At 33.4% G+C, this 20624-nt stretch overlaps 1 protein-coding gene across 3 annotated transcripts in view; it reads left to right on the top strand.

The window, feature by feature from the left end:
- Window positions 1–20624, top strand: part of spartin — a 78567-nt gene that overhangs the window by 18302 nt on the left and 39641 nt on the right. For 2 of the 3 annotated variants that reach the window (XM_089107952.1, XM_089107953.1), the window contains exons 3-6: window positions 1177–1286; window positions 3886–4085; window positions 8859–8987; window positions 16319–16459. In XM_089107952.1, the coding sequence (XP_088964078.1) occupies window positions 1177–1286; window positions 3886–4085; window positions 8859–8987; window positions 16319–16459 (580 nt within the window). The remainder of the gene's footprint in view (window positions 1–1176; window positions 1287–3885; window positions 4086–8858; window positions 8988–16318; window positions 16460–20624) is intronic. The other variant, XM_089107954.1, reaches the window with a different exon arrangement.

Genomic DNA, 20624 nt, shown 5'->3' with positions numbered 1-20624 from the left:
ATGAGAAAATTTGCCCTGGTAAAGCATACTAGTATTGAAACAAGATTAACTCTGAGGTTTGAGTAGTAGATCAATAGCCTGAATGTTTAATGAGAAGCATCAGTAAATTTTTAGTTAATAAGTATGAAAATTCCATGAAAAGGAGTTCTGAAGCTTACGCATTGAATGAGAAGTATGAACAAGTTTTCCCTTGTAAAGCACACTATTATTCAAACAGGATTAACTCTGAGGCTTGAGTTTTAAATTAAAAGCTTGAATATTTTATGAAAAATAGCTCTGAAGCTTGAGTATTGAATGAAAAGCATGATCAAGTTTTCACTGGTAAAGCTCACGAGTATTCAAATAGAAGAAACTGAAGTATGAGTAGTAAATCAAAAACATGAAGACAATAAGTAACTCTGAAGCTTAAGTGTTTAATGAAGCTTGATGAATGAATGACAAGCATGAATATTGAGTGAAAAACCTCAGCCAATTTTTTACAGCAAAGAGCATAAGTGCTGAATTGAGAAGCAATAGTGTTAGAAAAGATGCACGAATCTCTTGATGTAAAATTTGATAAGGTCTTTTTGAAAGAATGTCTAGCAAGCAATAACCTATTTAGTGAATGCAATTTTAGCAAATACTTTGAATTTTTAAGCTTGCAACTCAAACTTGGAAAACTTTTTGGATGAGGAGCCAACTATTTCTTCGCTGACCAATTAAAAAAAAAGTATATGCAACATTGTTCAACTTTTGAGATTTACCAAATGACGATTGTTGTTAGCTAAAAAGAATTCCCTCTGTCTTATAAAGAAATATTCCCTTATTTTTCCTTTTTTTTAAAGAAAGATGGGAAAAATATTTAAATAGGAAAAAATATCAAATTTATAAAGAATCATGCCACAAATGTCTATTGGTAATCTTATTATTATTTTATTGTGAATTTTTTGCTGAAAGATTTTTTTTCTAATGAAAGAGAAAGCAAGTAAGTAATAAAAATTAAATTTCTCCAGTGTTATACCGAACCTTTCATTTATAAACATGTTTTACTTGCTGCCACCAACTTAGCTTTTAATCAGCTGCGCAAGTGTATTGGTTATTTTAATTATTACCATATGATTATATTCATTATTTTTTATATTTTATTATTTATAGTTTATTGTTGCTATTGTTAAATTGTTATTGCTTTTCTTTCAGGCAATCAAATGTTACTACGAAACCTTGACTTCTATTTCGAACATAGTCAAAAATATTGCACCTTCAGAGGATGATTCCAGAAAATATCTTGACATATTCGATGATTTGAGGTTAGTTCTAAAAAATATTGGCTATTTTTTGCCGTGAAGCCCTCCCCTTTTCTTGCCTTACTTCTCTTTCTGCAATAATTATACTTAAATAATCTGGCGTGATGCCCAAAATAAAAGAAGGCGGTAGTTGCTAATTAATTTATCCTTGAGAAATATTTCAGCAGTAATATAGGATCTTGTATTAGTTCTTATTAAAAAAAGGAAAAAGCCGAAACCCCACATCAAATATTTCACTGAGAAGTTTTAGCTTGATGAACGAACTGACATTACATAAACTTTTAAAACTTATATATTTTCTATAGAATAATTTCTTTTTCCATACACAAGCTAACATAATTCTAATAGAATATTGTAACAAATCCAAACTAAGTAGCTATTTTTTTATTTTCAAAGGCTGTTTGGAAGTTTCGTTGATACTTAAACTGTTCCTTTTCTGGACTTAGATATTCAATAAACGTTTGTAAAAGTATAAGATTCTTAAAACTTGTAATACAATATGCAGTCTTGAGAAGGGGCTCTTCAACATCTCAAAGTGTTCAGAGTATATATATCTTCAAGGTAGTCTGATTACTAGAATTGTATGTAGAAATTAGTTTATATATTTAATTTAAAATATCAATTTATTTTTCTTGCATAAAATCCACTGTTAAAAATGTGTATGTATAAAAGCGTTTTTAAAACATTTAGAATGTCTCAAGGTTTTCATAAATGCATTTTTCCAGAGTATGTTTTGGAGAAAACCTACCTATTCTTCACGTTGATGTTAAATATATAGCCGTTTAAATTCAAATGTGTGGTAATTTGTAATTTTGGGGCTGCTCCCCAGTGCCCCCAAAGCAGAATACAGGTGTTCTGCAAGATGAAGGATTAAAAAGAGTCTTAGACTAAGTTCAAATTTTTGATGAAGAATTTTTGATCTCATGGATGTTTAGGCTGCTTTTTCGATTGTAATACATACTTCTGTAATAAAGAAGTATGTATTGTAATACATACTGTAATAATTGTAATACATACTGTAATACATACTTCTATTCAGTTTCCATGTTGATTTAATAAAATACCTGAATGTTTAGACCTTTTTAGGAGAATTTTCCCTTGACAAATTTGTCTCAAGATGAATTTTAAGATACCAAATACATAAAAACATTTTAGGTTGCCGTTTCAAATTTTGTAAGAAAACGCAATGCAGAAATGCATGAAAACAGGCACTTTGCACGGAGATTAGGAAAATAACTGTGAAAGTGTTGCAGTTTTTGTAGGAAAGACCCCCCTCTCCCCTCCTCGAGGTTTTGCAAATAAAAATGATGACTATGACTCTACTTTGGGCAGGACAATCCAGGTCATTTAATTCCTTTGATGAGTCAACTCTAGCGTCCAAAATAAATAGCTTAGTACAATCTTTTAGGGAGTTAGTTTGAATTTAAAAAAATATATGCATTAAGACCTCACTTTAAACAGTGATAATGAGATATTTTTAAAAGTCCCATTTGTGATAATCCAATGAAAATATACTCAGTACTTTTTCCTTCTCATTGTATAAAAAAGATACATTAGAAAATGTCTAAATGGATCTTTAGTCCAAAGTTAATCCAAGTATAATCAATAAACAGGCTGTGTCTGTAGCCTTGGATAGAATTCATGCCTAATCCAATGCCTCAGTGGTCTTTTCGTTTTGTTTGATTTTTAGTTACTTTTTCGCTTTTGTTAAAGGTAACTTCTCCAGTTTAATTTTTGTTAAGCGCTGGAGATGGCTTAACACAGGTCTTTACTGAATTATCTATGAATGGTGTTTTCATTATTTATGAATGGTGTTTTCATGATAGGTGTGTTCATTAATGGTGTTCAGTAATAATGAATGGTGTTTTCATTATTTGTGAATGGTGTTTTCATTAATGGTGTTTTCATTAATGGTATTTCAGTAATAATAAATGGTGTTTTCATTATTTATGAATGGTGTTTTCATTAATGTTGTTTCAGTAATAATGAATGGTGTTTTCATTAATGGTGTTTCAGTAATAATGAATGGTGTTTTCATTATAGGTGTTTTCATTAATGGTATTTCAGTAATAATAAATGGTGTTTTTATTATAATTTTTTCATTAATGTTGTTTCAGTAACAATGAATGGTGTTTTCATTATTTACTGGCTGAAAGTAATTTTGTTATTATTTCATCGTTTTGTTTTCATCATTTTCTTTCCTTTTCATTTTTTTTATATGTATCTTTTTTATATTGCTACTTTATATGCTTCAACTTTAAGGCTCCTAATTTTGATTTGGTAGAAGTTCTACAAGTATTTTGAAGTTGCCTAAGCTATTATTTCTATTTGTGTGTGTGTTTTTTTTTACGTGTTTTATGAATGACCACGGAACACCCATGAAACAAGTATCTGTCTAAGCCAGATACTTGTAACTGTTTATTAGTTGTTACTTGTTGTTTGTTAATAATATAAAAATCTTTGCGTTGCTCATATTCTATTGTTGTGTTTTCATGTGTTTTTTTTATTGTTTCTAATGTGTGTTTGTTTTTATTATATTGTTTTCTATTTTTGATTTTATTTTTTATTGTTTATATTGTTTTCATATTGTTTTTCCTTGTAGGAAGCAAGTTCTGATGCGTATTGCAGACATTGAATCTGGTCAGGGAGCGGAAAGGCAGCCGATTGTGGAAGAAGCTGATTCAAATCAAATTTTTTCAGTCGTATTCGCTCAGCAGGATGTAGAAATATTTAGAATATCAACTGAGAATACTGTTGGGAGAGACGAAGAAAAATATGAACTGCAGATTCTGATGTCAGAAGGTTCGTTATCAAACAGTGGTGGATCCAGGGGAGGGGAAGGGGGACGCGCGCCCCCTAACATAGTCTAAAGTTGTGTAATTTACTGAATCAACGCAAGTTTGCGTTAATTAAACTTGCTCCTAACGCAAGTTTATCGGATCAACCTATTTGGCCCCCCCCCCCCCCGCCTAAAAAAATCCTGGATCCGCCACTGTTACCAATATATGCTAATCGTTAAGTGCACCATAGTGAATAATTTGGCAACGTTTGTCCCCCTCGTATATGGCTTGTATATTTCCCAAAGATGAATATTCTTTGGTGACATTCTTTGACAATCAATTTGGTCATATGACAATCAATATGATTGATTGAAAATCAATTTCCCAAAGATGGATATTCTTTGGCAACATTCTTTGACAATCAATTTGGTGATATTCTTTGATAATCATCAAGCTTGGTATAGAAATTTAAAATTACTTGTTCGTAATTCTTTTGAATCTTACCGTCTCGGTAATAAAATCCTATATAATAAAATTCTACTAAAAAATCATCGAGCTTGGTATAGAAATGTAAAATTACTTGTTCGTAAATCCTTTTGAACCTTAACGTCTCGGTAATAAACTTTTATATAACAAAACTCTACTAAAAATCATCAAGCTTGGTATAGAAATGTAAAATTACTTGTTCGTAAATCATTATGAATCTTAACGTCTTGGTAATAAACTTTTATATCATAAAATTCTACTAAGAAAAGCATCGTCTCGTGCTTAGTATAGAAATGTAAAATTACTTGTTCGTAAATCCTTTTGAATCTTAACGTCCCGGTAATAAAATTTTATATAATAAAATTCTATTAAAAAATCATCGAGCTTGGTATAGAAATGTAAAATTACTTGTTCTTAAATCATTTTGAATCTTAACGTCTTGGTAATAAACTTTTAAATAATAAGTTCCATTAAAAAATCATCGAGCTTGGTATAGAAATGTAAAACTACTTGTTCGTAAATCATTATGAACCTTAACGTCCCGGTAATATAATTTTATATAACAAAATTCTACAAAAAAAATCATCGAGCTTGGTATAGAAATGTAAAATTACTACTTAGATCTTGAATCTTAAGTATGAATCACTTTTATAAGAATCTTAACGTCTCGGTAATAAAATTTTATATCATAAAATTCTACTAAGAAAAGCATCGTCTCGTGCTTAGTATAGAAATGTAAAATTACTTTTTCGTAAATCCTTTAGAATCTTAACGTCCCGGTAATAAAATTTTATATAATAAAATTCTACTAAAAAAATCATCGAGCTTGGTATAGAAATGTAAAATTACTTGTTCTTAAATCCTTTTGAATCTTAACGTCTTGGTAATAAACTTTTATATAATAAAATTCTATAAAAAAAATCATCGAGCTTGGTATAGAAATGTAAAATTACTTGTTCGTAAATCATTTTGAATCTTAACGTCTTGATAATAAACTTTTAAATAATAAATTCCATTAAAAAATCATCGAGCTTGGTATACAAATGTAAAACTACTTGTTCGTAAATCCTTTTGAATCTTAACGTCCCGGTAATATAATTTTATATAATAAAATTCTACAAAAAAAATCATCGAGCTTGGTATAGAAATGTAAAATTACTTATTCGTAGATCCTTTTGAATCTTAACATCTCGGTAATAAAATTCTACTAAAAAAAACATGGTTTCGGAATATTAGATGGTTTAACTCTATAGATGATTAAACAACTGAAAGCGAAGAGTAATAATTCCCCCTTGTTGCTTTCACATTTTTTGGCATTTGTACTTTCTTTAAATCCTAAAGTTCATTTATTTAATTTTATATGTATTTAAAATAGCCAAAAGGTGGGCTTCTACCTGGCAACTGCCCACCCAAAGTATAGAAGACATGCAAAAAACATTGCTTTATCCGAACCACAACTAATAGGTCTATAATCAAATTAGCGAAGATAAAAATTTCCTGGCAGTTGTGCTTTATATAAATCCGTGAAGTTATTTAATTAAACATTTATGTGTTTGATGCAAGTGCCCACTTCACGGTCTGGAACACCAGAAAAAACACAGCTTTATCAGAACCACAACTAATACAATCAAATTACCGCTACTACTACTACTGTCAAGTCAGTTCAGTACCAAGCCGACTGAAGCCAAAACAGCTAAATCGAATGAGCCAAGCTAAAAACTTGAAATTCTGTCGGAAATCGGGCTTAAATGCATCAGCCATAAAAAATAAAAATAAAAAATAACATACAGATTACGATCTGACCATGTACACTTCTTGCATTTTTGCGGTTTTAGTGCCAGACTAGATTTATTCTTTACAGTTACAAGGGTATTTTTTAAAACCGAGCATCAACACGAAAAAGTTTTAAAATAAAGTTTTTGATTTTTAACGCGGTATAATTTTTTAGGAGCCAATTTGACCAAATCAATTATAGACTAAAATAAATCTCCCTACTCAAGAACATGCGCAAACACCAAAAATTCTGGCAATTGTTTTTACTTGTCACACTTGCTTGAAAATTGAAAACTAGCGATAAATATTTTGAATAGTTCTATAATTTTTCAACCCACAAGAAGCTTGAAAATAAAATAAGTTACACTTAGACTGTTATAATTTGAGTCTTATTATCTGTTTTATTTTGTAAAGCCCAATTGTCACAATAGTTAGTTTAAGCTGTTATTTCGACATGCCATTATTTTGAAATTTCATAATTTCCGTATGTCATTCATGAATTAAAATAAAACCAGTTGGAAATATTTTAAATAATATAAAATTTATTTCATTCGTGAATTAAAATAAAACCAGTTGGAAATATTTTAAATAATATAACAATTTTTCAAAATTTTTGCTGTTACCTCCACCTCCCCCTTAAGAAAGTGCTATATACAAAGCTCTTACTAAGCATTTCACATAACTTCTTTTGGATTACACAGCCGAGTTCTTGCTGTGGAAGTTTTGGTAGAATTTTGGGAATTTCTGCAGTTGCTAGTAGTTGTTTCTATCGCTTGACTGGTGTTAAAACAAAATTGAAACAATGGTAATTATCAATAGGCTGTACGAAAAGTGTGGTTCAATCCCACATTCTAGCGCTATAATGAGAGAAAGGCTGAGATGGCTTGGGCACGTTCTGCGGATGAAAGATGACAGGTTTCCGAAGATTGTCCATTTCGGTCAACCGGCTAGGGCTAGGGATAAACGGAAAGCAGGTCGTCCATGGTTGGGGTGGGAGGATATCATAAAGAAAGATTTAAGGGAAATGGGAACTTACTGGGAGAATGTAAAGAGGGAGGCTTTGAATAGATTGGGATGGAGGAGGAGAGTTTGTGGCTGAGTTGGGCTCAGGCGGGTTGGTGTTGCGGTGAGTTGTTAGTTGTAGGAGTAGTAATTATCAATGGAATGTCTACAGTTACGGCTCTGTATCTTCATAGTTCTTTGTTTACTCGTGCTATTCCTTCCTTTTTTCTTGTTACTTTCCAGTTTTTCTTGTTATGATTCCTTTTTTATTGTTGCTTTCCAGATTTTTGCTTTACCATTTGTATTATGGTCAGTGGCGGCTCCGGCCTCTCTTGTACCTGGGGCAAGATCTTGATTAGTGTCTCCCCCCTATTTTCCAAAAAATTTTAGGCCGAATTTAACAAAATTGTCATTTATCAATAGAATTCCTCATTTATTTAAACTGGCTTTTCTTACTTTATATGGGAAAAATGAAAATTTTGGATTCAATTTGTTTATACTTACTGTCAGCTGCGCCGTCAACTTTATTTTAATAAAAATGACATTTTAAAAATTACGAAGTGATCATAAATGTTATTTTATTTGAAATTTTACGCGCCTAAAATTTTTGCGCCCAGGGCAAGTGCCTCTGCCCCCGCCCCTTAAACCTTCCCAGATTATGATCCCTATGGAGCATGTTTTTGTCTGCTTAAGTGATTTTTTTTCTTTGACTTCAAAAGTTTTACTTCTAGTGTAAATTATTTCATTAAAAGGTTTTTCTTCTTTTTTTTTAATCAATGTAGGCTTACTACGTAAACTGAATTAGATCGAATTAATTTTGAATCCAAAAAATCTTAAATTTCAATAATTTTTGTCTATTACCTTCAATTTTTGCTGATACTAGAAAATCTCAGTTCAAAATTTGTACCTGATAAAGTTATGTTGTCCAAACCCCTGGGCTTTTATTGTTTGTAATGCATCATCAATGCTGTTAAAAATTATAGAAAAAAATGATGAAAATTATAGAAAAAAAAATGAAAAAATGATGTATTTCACAGCCTATCCGAATATGAGTTAGAAAGTTTAGAAGATTTTTCGTATAGACTTGTGCCACTAGTGCCTTTTAGAGAAGCATATTTAATTCCTTGAAGTTAGGCAATTAGATAAGCTAGTTAAAATCATTTAAGAGGGATGAAAAATGTTCAGTGATTTAAAATGTTCAAAACTAATCATTATTTCTGAGAAAATTTCTCAGAAAAAATAAAGAGATTGTTTCGGTATTAATTTTGCTACTTTTTTGCTGAGATAAATATTATTTATTATACTTATTGTAATTTGTCACATTATCTGTCAGACTGTCTCTGGGAAATATCAAAGTCTTTATTTTTCTTCTGAAAAGTGGTAGTAATATGGACTGAGTACATACAGTCTATCATTTTAGGATATGATGGTGTCATGGATATACTTATAAAAATTAATTAATATATTTTCAAAGAAAATGGTTTCAGCATTATTCTAATTTATTTATTTTTTTCTTTTATGGTTTGTTCCTCAGTCGAGCCTAAAAGCTCTTACATCAAAGTAGCAGATTGGACGTACCCGCTTATCCCAGGAGTTTGCTCAATTTGGTGCAATCAGAATGGATCATACATTTTCCCTGCAGTATATAACTCGGTTTCTGAAGGTGAGTAGTCCATAAACCATAAAGTAGTCCATTGGTTTGTAAAGGGGGGGGGGTAGAGGCTTAGCCGCTTTAAGTGTCAAGATAATTAAATTTATCCTCCTAATTTCTAGTATTCCGCATATAATTTATTTGCTTTTTTTTATATTTCGGTCCATTTTAAAATGTTGTCCCTCAACCTAGCACTACAAGGAAAAGATAAAGTTATTACTGATCTTATTCAAACGAGTCTAAGTTTGAATTGATGATTTCAATAAATAAAACAACAAAAGTTTTGGCTTGCTTGAGCAACGGTCTGCGTAGCGAAGATACCGATATCCTAATTCTCTGCCTTTAGGTGAAAGTTCAATCTCCTAATTCTCTGCTTTTAACCGGAAGTTCAATCTCCTAATTCCCTCCCTCCAGCCGGAAGTTCAGTCTCCTAATTCTCTGCATCCAACCGGAAGTTCAATCTCCTAATTCTCTGCCATCAGCCGGAAGTTCAATCTCCTAATTCTCTGCCTCCAGCCGGAAGTTCAATCTCCTAATTCTCTGCCTTCAGCCGGAAGTTCAATATGCGGCTGGGGGTAGGTCATCCTAGGATTTCTGTGTTTTTCTTCCATATTTCTCAAGGTACCCATTTTGAGCTGGACCGACTCTGGCTGAGCTTACATTGTCACACGGCTGACCCCCATCAGAACCCAAATAATCAGCGATACCAGGATTTGATCTTATACCCTAAAAGACGTAGGACTGCAAATCCAGTGTGCCAATGATTTTGCTGACTCATATCAGAACCCAAATAATGAGCGATACCAGGATTTGATCTTATACTCTAAAGGACGTAGGACTGCAAATCCAGTGTGCCAATGATTTTGCTGACTCATATCAGATCCCAAATCATGAGCGATACCAGGATTTGATCACATGCTCTAAATGACGTAGGACTGCAAATCTAGTGTGGCAATGACTCGGCTAGACTGAAATTTCAAGGTTTCTTTAAAAAATTTTGTTAATCTATTCAAGACTGACTTTGTTAAAGATGGATTATCGGTTCCTCATTGTATTTCGATTGAAAGTGCTACAGGAGAAATGAAATTTTTAGAACTTCAAGGGGATCACAGTCTTAAAAGGCATCACGAATCAACACAATCTGCAAATGAGCTTTTGGAAACTAATGTCACAATCATAGAATCACCCTAAAGCAAAGCTGCTTGCAGGATGCTGTCTATGTTCGGCAGAACATATTGTTGCGAGTCACTTTTACAACAATGAAGTTTAATCAAAGCACCCTTCATAGCTCACAAATGAACAGTTAACGGAATTAATTACATACCACGCTAACGAACTATAAACCTGATTTTTTTGAAATTTTACGACCAAGTTATAAACACACATGCCATCTAGTGGCGAACAATAGTTTCCATGTAACAAAATTTAAATTTATGATATTTGTTTTGAAGACGTACTCAAGAAATGAAAATTCCATAACAACGGACCTTTATTATATTTTATCTTTATTTTGGTTCTCGTAACAAGAGGTTACTGGACTGTGAACCTCCTGCAGCGAAGCTTGGTCATCTGTGGTATATAATGCAGGAGAATAAGTAGAAGGGGATAAATTTTGTTATATTAAATTTGTCTTTATCTGGCTTTTCTGATGTGTTTTTTTCTCAAAGCAAAAAAAAAAAAATAATCTTTGTGTAGCCCTCCCTCATATCACTTATTTTTTATAGGATCATTGGACTGTTTTTTCTCACAATATTGAGTACAATTTCCTACATATCATATAATGAATCTTGTATTGGTACATACTATAATACTTCATTATTATCGCTATTGAATTTGACTTTTTTTTGCTTCTCTGAAGTAATAATGGTTCAAAATAATAAAAAACAATGTTCTTATAGCTATTATAGAGTATAGAGTACGATTACAACGGAATATTATTTTTTAGTTCCATACCAATAGCAACTGATAATTTATCTTTATTTTGAACGAGAGATTATTATATTGCAGAACCACCTATAGTGAATAATTCTATTGTAGTAGATTCGGCTTGATCTTGCTTTTCTGATGGGGTTCTGGCTCAGAGTAAAAAATAATCTTGGTGCAACCCCCCCCCCATATCACTTATTTCGTAAGGGAATTGTTTTTTCTCCAACGATATTGAGTATAATTTACTTCATTTCCTATAATGAATCGTGTAATCATGGAATCGTGTAATCATGGTTCAAAATAAAAAAAACTTTGTGTAGCTATTATAGACTTTGGAGCATGTTCACAACTGAATGTTATCTTTCAGCTGTATACCTAATGCTTTTCGCTTTATGTTCAAAATGGGCCGCTAAAAAAAAACTTTCTTTACCTTATCCCTGACAATTTTTTGGTAAATATACGCAATTTCATTACTGACATATGGACAAGGTGAACACACTATTCGATGCCTTTCTTATGCTCTCGGTCCCATATATAGCCATAATTAATATACTCCTCTCTTGTTTTGTATCTGTTGATGTTTTGTTTTCTTGTGAACTGGTTCATTGACCCTCAAAATCATTAGACCTATATTTTATTGTAAAAGAAGTGAAGATCTGTTGTATAAAAATGATTTATGATAGCGGATAACAGTAAAAGTAGACACATTAATGTGATTAATAGCATGCTGTATTTTATAAAGTTAGTTTCTTTGGTCAAGCGTTTTTTTTCGTTTTGCACGAACCTATATCCTATGGCTGTATTTGGGACCATCAGGGGGAAGGGGTGCAGTGGCAATTAAAGCGATTATTATTTTTGGAAAGAGCGTAAAAAAGGCATCGCATAGTGTGTTCACTTCGTCCCTTTGTCAGTAATGGAATCGCATATATATTTACCCAATTTTTTAGCTTTATTGGTATCTGTAGACTTATTGCCTAAATAGGTGTCAGATAAAAATAGAAACAGTATTGCAACACAAGCCGGAAAACAACTACCAGGCACACTTAAAAAAATTGGTGGTATTCAGTCGCGTTATAAAGAAGAAGACCCGATTGACCGATTTTCCTACTTAAAGCACCATAGAAAACCCTTTCTGGTGGTATGGAAGAAACATCGCAAGGAAATCGTCAAAGTAAATTCTTTGGTATTAAATTAGTTCACAGAGCCATGAAATATTATTTTCAAGTTTGGCGGAATATTTTGCCCAAAAGTTATCAGCCAAGTCTGGCACCGGAATTGGTTCGGATTAATTTTACCTTTAATTGACTTGGCTTAATTTTATCTCTGACGAGGATAGACGGGGCATAAAAGATTGCAGCTGTTCTGGTATTGTGGAATGGTTCGGGTTCTCTACTCTGTCATTACCTCCTTCCTTCGTTCCTGTCCCCGAAAAGAAAACTCTGGTTGCGTGGCTTCATAGTGGCGTCAGGGCGGATTTTTCACGAGTTCTCTTAACCAAAACCGTGACTGCAACCGGGACTACAGGGTAACCTTGGGGAGTGGTAACCCTCGAAGAAATTACAGCCTAAACGACACAGCTTTGTTCTTGATACCAATTAATGGATAATTCTTCTGAATTTCGTTTATGTTTGTGGACTTTTTTGGGGCTAAATAACCTCTTCCTAGCTAAGTTATCTATTATGGGCTGTCTCCCCAATGTGGTTTAATATTTGTAGGCTTGAAAATATAATGAATCGGAGGTATTGGGCTTGAGTTTGCTTATGCAGAACGTTGACTCAAAGATGAGCATCGCCAATTGTGGAAAACCATGTAGTGACCAAGATGGGCCCAGGATTGCTCACAGCCTCTATACAACTGGAGATCCCATGGACATATTGCTATCCGGTTCTAAACCAGCTTAAGTACTGCATCTAGACTTGAGAAGGTGTTTTAGTCCCTTAACTGCCCTGTTTTAGTCCCTGTTGGACCCATTGCTCTTCCTGATGTCAAAGAAATTTCAATGATTCAAATAATATGGAAATTACGGCTTGGAGTGCTACAACCTTATAAAACAACTATCGTATTGACATTTTGACTGACGAATTTAGACGTTTAGAACTGGACTTGTCAGGAGTTTCAGCAACTCTTTAACAGCTTTGTTTTATGTTTCCTACCAAAAGTAGGAAACATAAAATTAGGTGAGGAGGATTTTTGATTTTTGTTGTTTTTTTTTCAGGTAGGAAGAATGGGATGCATTGGCAGGGATCAGGGCTTATGATGAATAAGGAAGCTTCTAAGTCTTGCTTAGGTTTGGAAGGTATTAATATTCTAGTTGTTTAGTATACGCCCCTGCAGAACTGACTGATGGAGATAGTAGTGACTCAGATGAATTTTACTTACAGTTACAGGAACAAACAGACAGAAATATGGCGTTTTTATTAGGGGGTTTTAATGCCTAGGTTGATAGGAATAGGAATGGATGGTATCCTAGCCAAGGTAAATTTGGTATAGGAAAAAAAATAGTAACAGACTGCTGCATTTTTGTAGTCTTAACGTTCTAGTTATAACCAATAGTATTTGGTTATAAAACGTCCCATAAGTTAACATTATACTCGCTTGGGTGTATTAGGCTATTGTAAATCGAAGACTGGCAGGATCAGTACAAGAAACTAGAGTATATAGGAGTGCTGTTACTGACAATAAAAGTAAAGATGACTATCCAGTTGTGTTTAGGGTTAATCTAAAGCTAAAATGTAAGAAGGACTTCTTTCCAGGAAGTTATCACGGTGTTATTTATTTATTTTTTTTTTAAAATAAAATTAAAAATTTTTTTTTTTTTTTTTTTTTTTTTTTTGCAAAACGGAGGTTCAGCGAAACCCTCCTTCGATCAATGTTTTCCAAACTAGCTTTTTTAGGAACAGAGTATGGCACCTTGCCTTCTTTGAAAATTATTCGCAAGGCTCTTTTTTGGATTGATTCAATTTTTTCCGATTCTCCGCGAGAGATACCAGGTACCACACTGGACATGCATATTCGAGATACGGGCGGACAAAATACGTGTAAATTCTTAAGGAGTGGGAAGGCGGCAAGCTAAATTTATTTAGGAGCTTAAGAAGGGTGATTGACAGATTAGCTCTATGGATGATATCTTTAACGTGGATATCCCACTATAAATTTGAAGAAATTGTGACGCCAAGTAGTTTAAACGAGGACACAGAAATTTCAGGAGGGATAAAATTAAGAAAACAGGGTGAGGATTTAAGGGAACAAATTGGCATTATCATGGACTTACGGGGGTTTACTGTTAAGTCTAAGCCCAAGGCCTTATCTCCAATTTTCTTGAGGATACTCATAAAGTTGCTTATTAAATTTCTGAAGCAAGTTTCAACAATCCTTAGGTCATCAACAAATTTCCATCGGGAAATTCCTTCGCGATGCTGTCAATTATGACTGAAAAAAGGAGGGGACCTAAGAAAGTACCTTGGAGTATGCCATTGCAGGCAGGGAGAGGATTTGAATAATGATTCTGGTATTTGACAACCTGCCATCTATTTGTTAAGAAGGAAGCAACCAATCTCACCAGTAAAAGATCAATATTGGACTCGCTGGCAAGTTTCTCAATTAAAATAAAAAGGAAATCGGATTTTTGGGTGGGAGTAAAGAGGGAATTTTGATCAGGTTGAGATGGGGAAAGAGTACGCCTGTATCGGTCTCAGTTAGCTTCGTCCTGCAGCGATTTGTTAGTAGTAACTTTACCTTTTAATGGTAAAGTTAAAAGGTACAATTCCAGGACAATTCCAGATCAGTTACATTCCATAATACTTTACATACTTATTGAAATATAGAGTACTTGTTTCATGTAAAATTTGAACATCAAATCAAAATTTGAGTTTCAAAAATAACCTCGGTTTCAATTCTAGGCTTCGTGTTCCTAACATAAGTTTAAGTAAGCCAATCTCGGCTAAATTATAATTCCCTGACTGGGGTCTCCTGCCATTATAAAGCGGTCTGATTACCATCAGGGGCGTAATTTGCTATAGGACTGGGGGACAAATGTCCTTCCTAGACCTCGGCCTGCCCCCCTCTGACCACAATCTGCCCCCCCCCCCCAGCTGAAATTTAGTTTCTGCAAAAAAGTTGTCAAAACTAAGGTAAGCATGCATAATTCAAGCGTCCACAGAAACGGGTCAGTTTTTTTAAGTATATCTTGACGTTTATGGGTACTATATGGCTCATTTTTCAGTTTTGTTGTAATTTTCACTTGATTTGGGAAAATTGGCTCCAACTCTGCCCCTCCCCCTCCTAGGATTTGGACAAAATTACGCTACTGATAACCATATTGAAGATATATAGCTGTAATCGTATATGTGTATTTTGGAAATCTACGCTTAACTTTCTTATTTTTCTCATTGTTCCCGTAAGCCCAAAATACACGCCAAAATATGAATTGTGATGGGTTGTAAAACAGGCTGCGGCACAATAGCATAAAAAAAACTCTGAACACATGTGCTGTATCTAAAAAAAAAATATGGGTGCAACTTTTTGGAGACAAATTGCAATGAATTACATGCCCTAAGGATTATATAAGAACGATTTCCCAAAAAATATGAAAATAGGTATGCATGAGAATTCACATTTTTGTGCCATTCCGTTATGCCCAAAACAGCCTCTAATCTCACTAAATTGCTTGTTGTTATCGCAAACTATTTCAAATTTAATATTAACCATTGGATGACATTACGACACTGATATCATATTGAAGATATACAGCTGTAACCGCATATCTACATTTTGAAAAATTATGCTTACGTTCTAGTTTTTCTCGCCGTTCCTGTTCCAGTAAGCCAAAATATGAATTGTGATGGGTTGCAAAACAGGTTGCGGCTCAATAGCATAAAAAAAATTCCGAAAACATGTGTTGTATCTCAAAAAAAAAACATGGTTGCTAGTTTTTGGATACAATTTGCAAAAAAATTGCATGCCCTAAGGATCATATAGGAATGATTTTTCGAAAACATATGAAATTACGTATGCATGAGAAGGTGCTCACTGACTAATCCAACGCGCATGAGAAGGTGCTCACTGAAGGTATGCATGAGAAGGTGCTCATTGATTAATCCAATGCACATGAGAAGATACTCACTGAAGGTATGCATTAGAAGGTGCTCACTGATTAATCCGACGCGCATGAGAAGGTGCTCACTGAAGGTATGCATGAGAAGGTGCTCACTGATTCATCCAACGCGCATGAGAAGATGCTCACTGAAGGTGTGCATGAGAAGGTGCTCACTGATTAATCCAACGCGCATGAGAAGGTGCTCACTGAAGGTATGCATGAGAAGGTGCTCACTGAATAATCCTACGCGCATGTGTAATTTAACCCTTCTTATGTAACTAATTCGAAATTTTCATATGAATAATTTAAAATATACTCATAGGTTATGTTGGAATCAGCTTTCCCGATGAAACCATGGATTCTAGACTAGCTTTTGAATCTCTTGTGAAGGATCTGACCAAAGAGGAAGTTTATGTTGAAGCTGTGACAACGTCCCAAAGTATTGCCTCTGCACTGGAACAGGGTGAGCCCATTTGTTCATGACGTTGATTGGATTCTTCTATTATTTTCATCATGATACTTGGTTAAAAAAAAACCCACTAAGGATTAAAATGGAAAAATATTATTTAAAGTCACTATATGTAGTTCATTTCTTGTATTTAATTGGGGTGAAAACTGAAGTTGTCTTTTTTTTTCTTTTTTTAAATTTTTGTTGACGATTCTTTCACGGTTACGCCATCATTTTGTGAAAATATTTTAAAGACTGTTTATTTTTCTCTTGTTCATCCTTATTTCTTTTATTGTACGTCAGTTTGAGGATCTAGTTTTGCATCTATTTGTAAACCGATAGAAATTTTGCAAAATAAAGCATTCAGGATCCTTTTAATATTGATTGTCCAGGTTCAGTAAGGCACAGTAAGGTTCAGTTCAGGTGCGACTTTGTAGTGTCAGATTGTTTTGTTTGTCTTGTTTCACTTTGGGAAGAAGTAGTGTCAGGTTGTTTTGTTTTTCTTGTTTCACCTTGGGAAGAAGTAGTGTCAGGTTGTTTTGTTTTTCTTGTTTCACTTTGGGGAGAAGTAGTGTCAGGTTGTTTTGTTTTTCTTGTTTCACTTTGGGAAGAAGTAGTGTCATATTGTTTTGTTTTTATTGTTTCACTTTGGGAAGAAGTAGTGTCAGGTTGTTTTGTTTGTCTTGTTTCACTTTGGGAAGAAATAGTGTTAAATTGTTTTGCTTTTATGGTTTCACTTTGGAAAGAAGTAGTGTCAGGTTGTTTTGTTTTTCTTGTTTCACTTTGGGGAGAAGTAGCGTCATTTGTTTGTCTTGTTTCACTTTGGGAAGAAGTAGTGTCAGTTTGTTTTGTTTTTCTTGTTTCACTTTGGGAAGAAGTAGTGTCAAATTGTTTTGTTTGTCTTGTTTCACTTAGGGAAGAAGTAGTGTCAGGTTGTTTTGTTTTTCTTGTTTCACTTTGGGGAGAAGTAGTGTCAAATTGTTTTGTTTGTCTTGTTTCACTTAGGGAAGAAGTAGTGTCAGGTTGTTTTGTTTTTCTTGTTTCACTTTGGGGAGAAGTAGTGTCAAACTGTTTTGTTTGTCTTGTTTCACTTGGGGAAGAAGTAGTGTCAAATTGTTTTGTTTGTATTGTTTCACTTTGGAAAGAAGTAGTGTCAGGTTGTTTTGTTTTTCTTGTTTCACTGTGAGAAGTAGTAGTGTCAGATTGTTTTGTTTTTCTTGTTTCACTTTGGGAAGAAGTAGTGTCAAATTGTTTTGTTTGTCTTGTTTCACTTTGGGAAGAAGTAGTGTCAGGTTGTTTTGTTTTTCTTGTTTCACTTTTGGAAGAAGTAGTGTCAAATTGTTTTGTTTGTATTGTTTCACTTTGGGAAGAAGTAGTGTCAGGTTGTTTTGTTTGTCTTGCTTCACTTTGGGAAGAAATAGTGTCAAATTGTTTTGCTTGTCTTATTTCACTTTGGGAAGAAGTAGTGTCAGGTTGTTTTGTTTTTCTTGTTTCACTTTGGGGAGAAGTAGTGTCAAATTGTTTTGTTTGTCTTGTTTCACTTTGGGAAGAAGTAGTGTCAGGTTGTTTTGTTTTTCTTGTTTCACTTTGGGAAGAAGTAGTGTCAAATTGTTTTGTTTGTCTTGTTTCACTTTGGGAAGAAGTAGTGTCAGGTTGTTTTGTTTGTTTTGTTTCACTGTGGGAAGAAATAGTGTCAAATTGTTTTGTTTGTCTTGTTTCACTTTGGGAAGAAGTAGTGTCAAATTGTTTTGTTTTTCTTGTTTCACTTTGGGAAGAAGTAGTGTCAAATTGTTTTGTTTGTCTTGTTTCACTTTGGGAAGAAGTAGTGTCAGATTGTTTTGTTTTTCTTGTTTCACTTTTGGAAGAAGTAGTGTCAAATTGTTTTGTTTTTCTTTTTTCACTTTGAGAAGAAGTAGTGTCAGTTTGTTCTGTTTGTCTTTTTTTAATTGGTGAAGAAATAATGTCAAATTGTTTGTTTTTCTTTTTCCACTTTGTAAAGAAGTACTGTCAGATTGTTTTGTTTGTCTTGTTTCACTTTTGGAAGAATTAGTTTCAGTTTGTTTTGTTTTTATTACTCCACTTTGGAAAGAAGCAATGTCATATTGTTTTGTTTGTCTTGTTTCACTTTTGTAAGAAGCAGTGTCATATTGTTTTGTTTTTATTGTTTCAGTTTGGAAAGAAATAGTTTCAAATTGTTTTGTTTGTCTTGTTTTAATGTTGGAAGAAGCAGTGTCAAATTGTTTTGTTTTTCTTGCTTCACTTTGGAAAGAAGTAGTGTCAAATTGTTTTGTTTTTCTTGTTTCACTTTGGGTAGAAGTAGTGTCATGTTGTTTTGTTTTTCTTGTTTCACTTTTGGAAGAATCAGTGTCAGATTGTTTTGTTTTTCTTGCTTCACTTTGGAAAGAAATAGTTTCAGATTGTTTTGTTTGTCATGTTATACTTTTGGAAGAAGCAGTGTCAAATTGTTTTGTTTTTCTTGTTTCACTTTGGGAAGAAGTAGTGTCAGGTTGTTTTGTTTTTCTTGTTTCACTTTGGGAAGAGGTAGTGTCAAATTGTTTTGTTTTTCTTGTTTCGCTTTGGGAAGAAGTAGTGTCAGGTTGTTTTGTTTTTCTTGTTTCACTTTGGGGAGAAGTAGTGTCAAACTGTTTTGTTTGTCTTGTTTCACTTGGGAAAAAAGTAGTGTCAAATTGTTTTGTTTTTCATGTTTTAATTTTGGAAGAAGCAGTGTCAAATTGTTTTGTTTTTATTGCTTCACTTTGGAAAGAAGTAGGTTCAGATTGTTTTTTTTTTCTTGTTTCACTTTTGGAAGAAGTAGTGTCAGGTTGTTTTGTTTTTCTTGTTTCACTTTGGGGAGATGTAGTGTCAAATTGTTTTGTTTGTCTTGTTTCACTTTGGGAAGAAGTAGTGTCAGATTGTTTTGTTTTTCTTGTTTTACTTTGGGAAGAAGTAGTGTCAAATTGTTTTGTTTGTCTTGTTTCACTTTGGAAAGAAGTAGTGTCAGATTGTTTCGTTTTTCTTGTTTCACTTTGGGAAGAAGTAGTGTCAAATTGTTTTGTTTTTCTTGCTTCACTTTGTGAAGAAGTAGTGTCAGTTTGTTTTGTTTTTCTGGTTTCACTTTGGGAAGAAGTAGTGTCAAATTGTTTTGTTTGTCTTGTTTCACTTTGGGAAGAAGTAGTGTCAGGTTGTTTTGTTTTTCTTGTTTCACTTTGGGGAGAAGTAGTGTCAAATTGTTTTGTTTGTCTTGTTTCACTTTGGGAAGAAGTAGTGTCAGGTTGTTTTGTTTTTCTTTTTTCACTTTGGGGAGAAGTAGAGTCAAATTGTTTTGTTTGTCTTGTTTCACTTTGGGAAGAAGTAGTGTCAGTTTGTTTTGTTTTTCTTGTTTCACTTTGGGAAGAAGTAGTTTCAAATTGTTTTGTTTGTCTTGTTTCACTTTGGAAAGAAGTAGTGTCAGATTGTTTTGTTTTTTTGTTTCAATTTTGGAAGAATCAGTGTCATATTGTTTTGTTTGTCTTGTTTCACTTTGGAAATAAGTAGTGTCAGATTGTTTTGTTTTTCTTGTTTTACTGTTGGAAGAAATAGTTTCAAATTGTGTTGTTTTTCTTGTTTCACTTTGGGTAGAAGTAGTGTCAGGTTGTTTTGTTTTTCTTGTTTCACTTTGGGGAGAAGTAGTGTCAAATTGTTTTTTTTGTCTTGTTTCACTTTGGGAAGAAGTAGTGTCAGGTTGTTTTGTTTTTCTTGTTTCACTTTGGGGAGAAGTAGCGTCAAATTGTTTTATTTTTTTGTTTCACTTTAGAAAGAAGTAGTGTCAGATTGTTTTGTTTTTCTTGTTTCACTTTGGGGAGAAGTAGTGTCAAATTGCTTTGTTTGTCTTGTTTCACTTTGGGAAGAAGTAGTGTCAGTTTGTTTTGTTTTTCTTGTTTCACTTTGGGGAGAAGTAGCGTCAAATTGTTTTGTTTGTCTTGTTTCACTTTGAGAAGAAGTAGTGTCAGTTTGTTTTGTTTTTCTTGTTTCACTTTGGGAAGAAGTAGTGTCAAATTGTTTTGTTTGTCTTGTTTCACTTTGGGAAGAAGTAGTGTCAAGTTGTTTTGTTTTTCTTGTTTCACTTTGGGGAGAAGTAAGTGTCAAATTGTTTTGTTTTTCTTGTTTCACTTTGGGAAGAAGTAGTGTCAGTTTGTTATGT

This window comes from Artemia sp. Qi Xiang Cuo, chromosome 2 (assembly GCF_049724085.1).
Source record: "Artemia sp. Qi Xiang Cuo chromosome 2, ASM4972408v1, whole genome shotgun sequence".
Classification (NCBI taxonomy): Eukaryota; Metazoa; Arthropoda; class Branchiopoda; order Anostraca; family Artemiidae; genus Artemia; species Artemia sp. Qi Xiang Cuo.
Note: the sequence above shows the minus strand (reverse complement) of the source record. Positions and strands in the feature narration are given on the sequence as shown.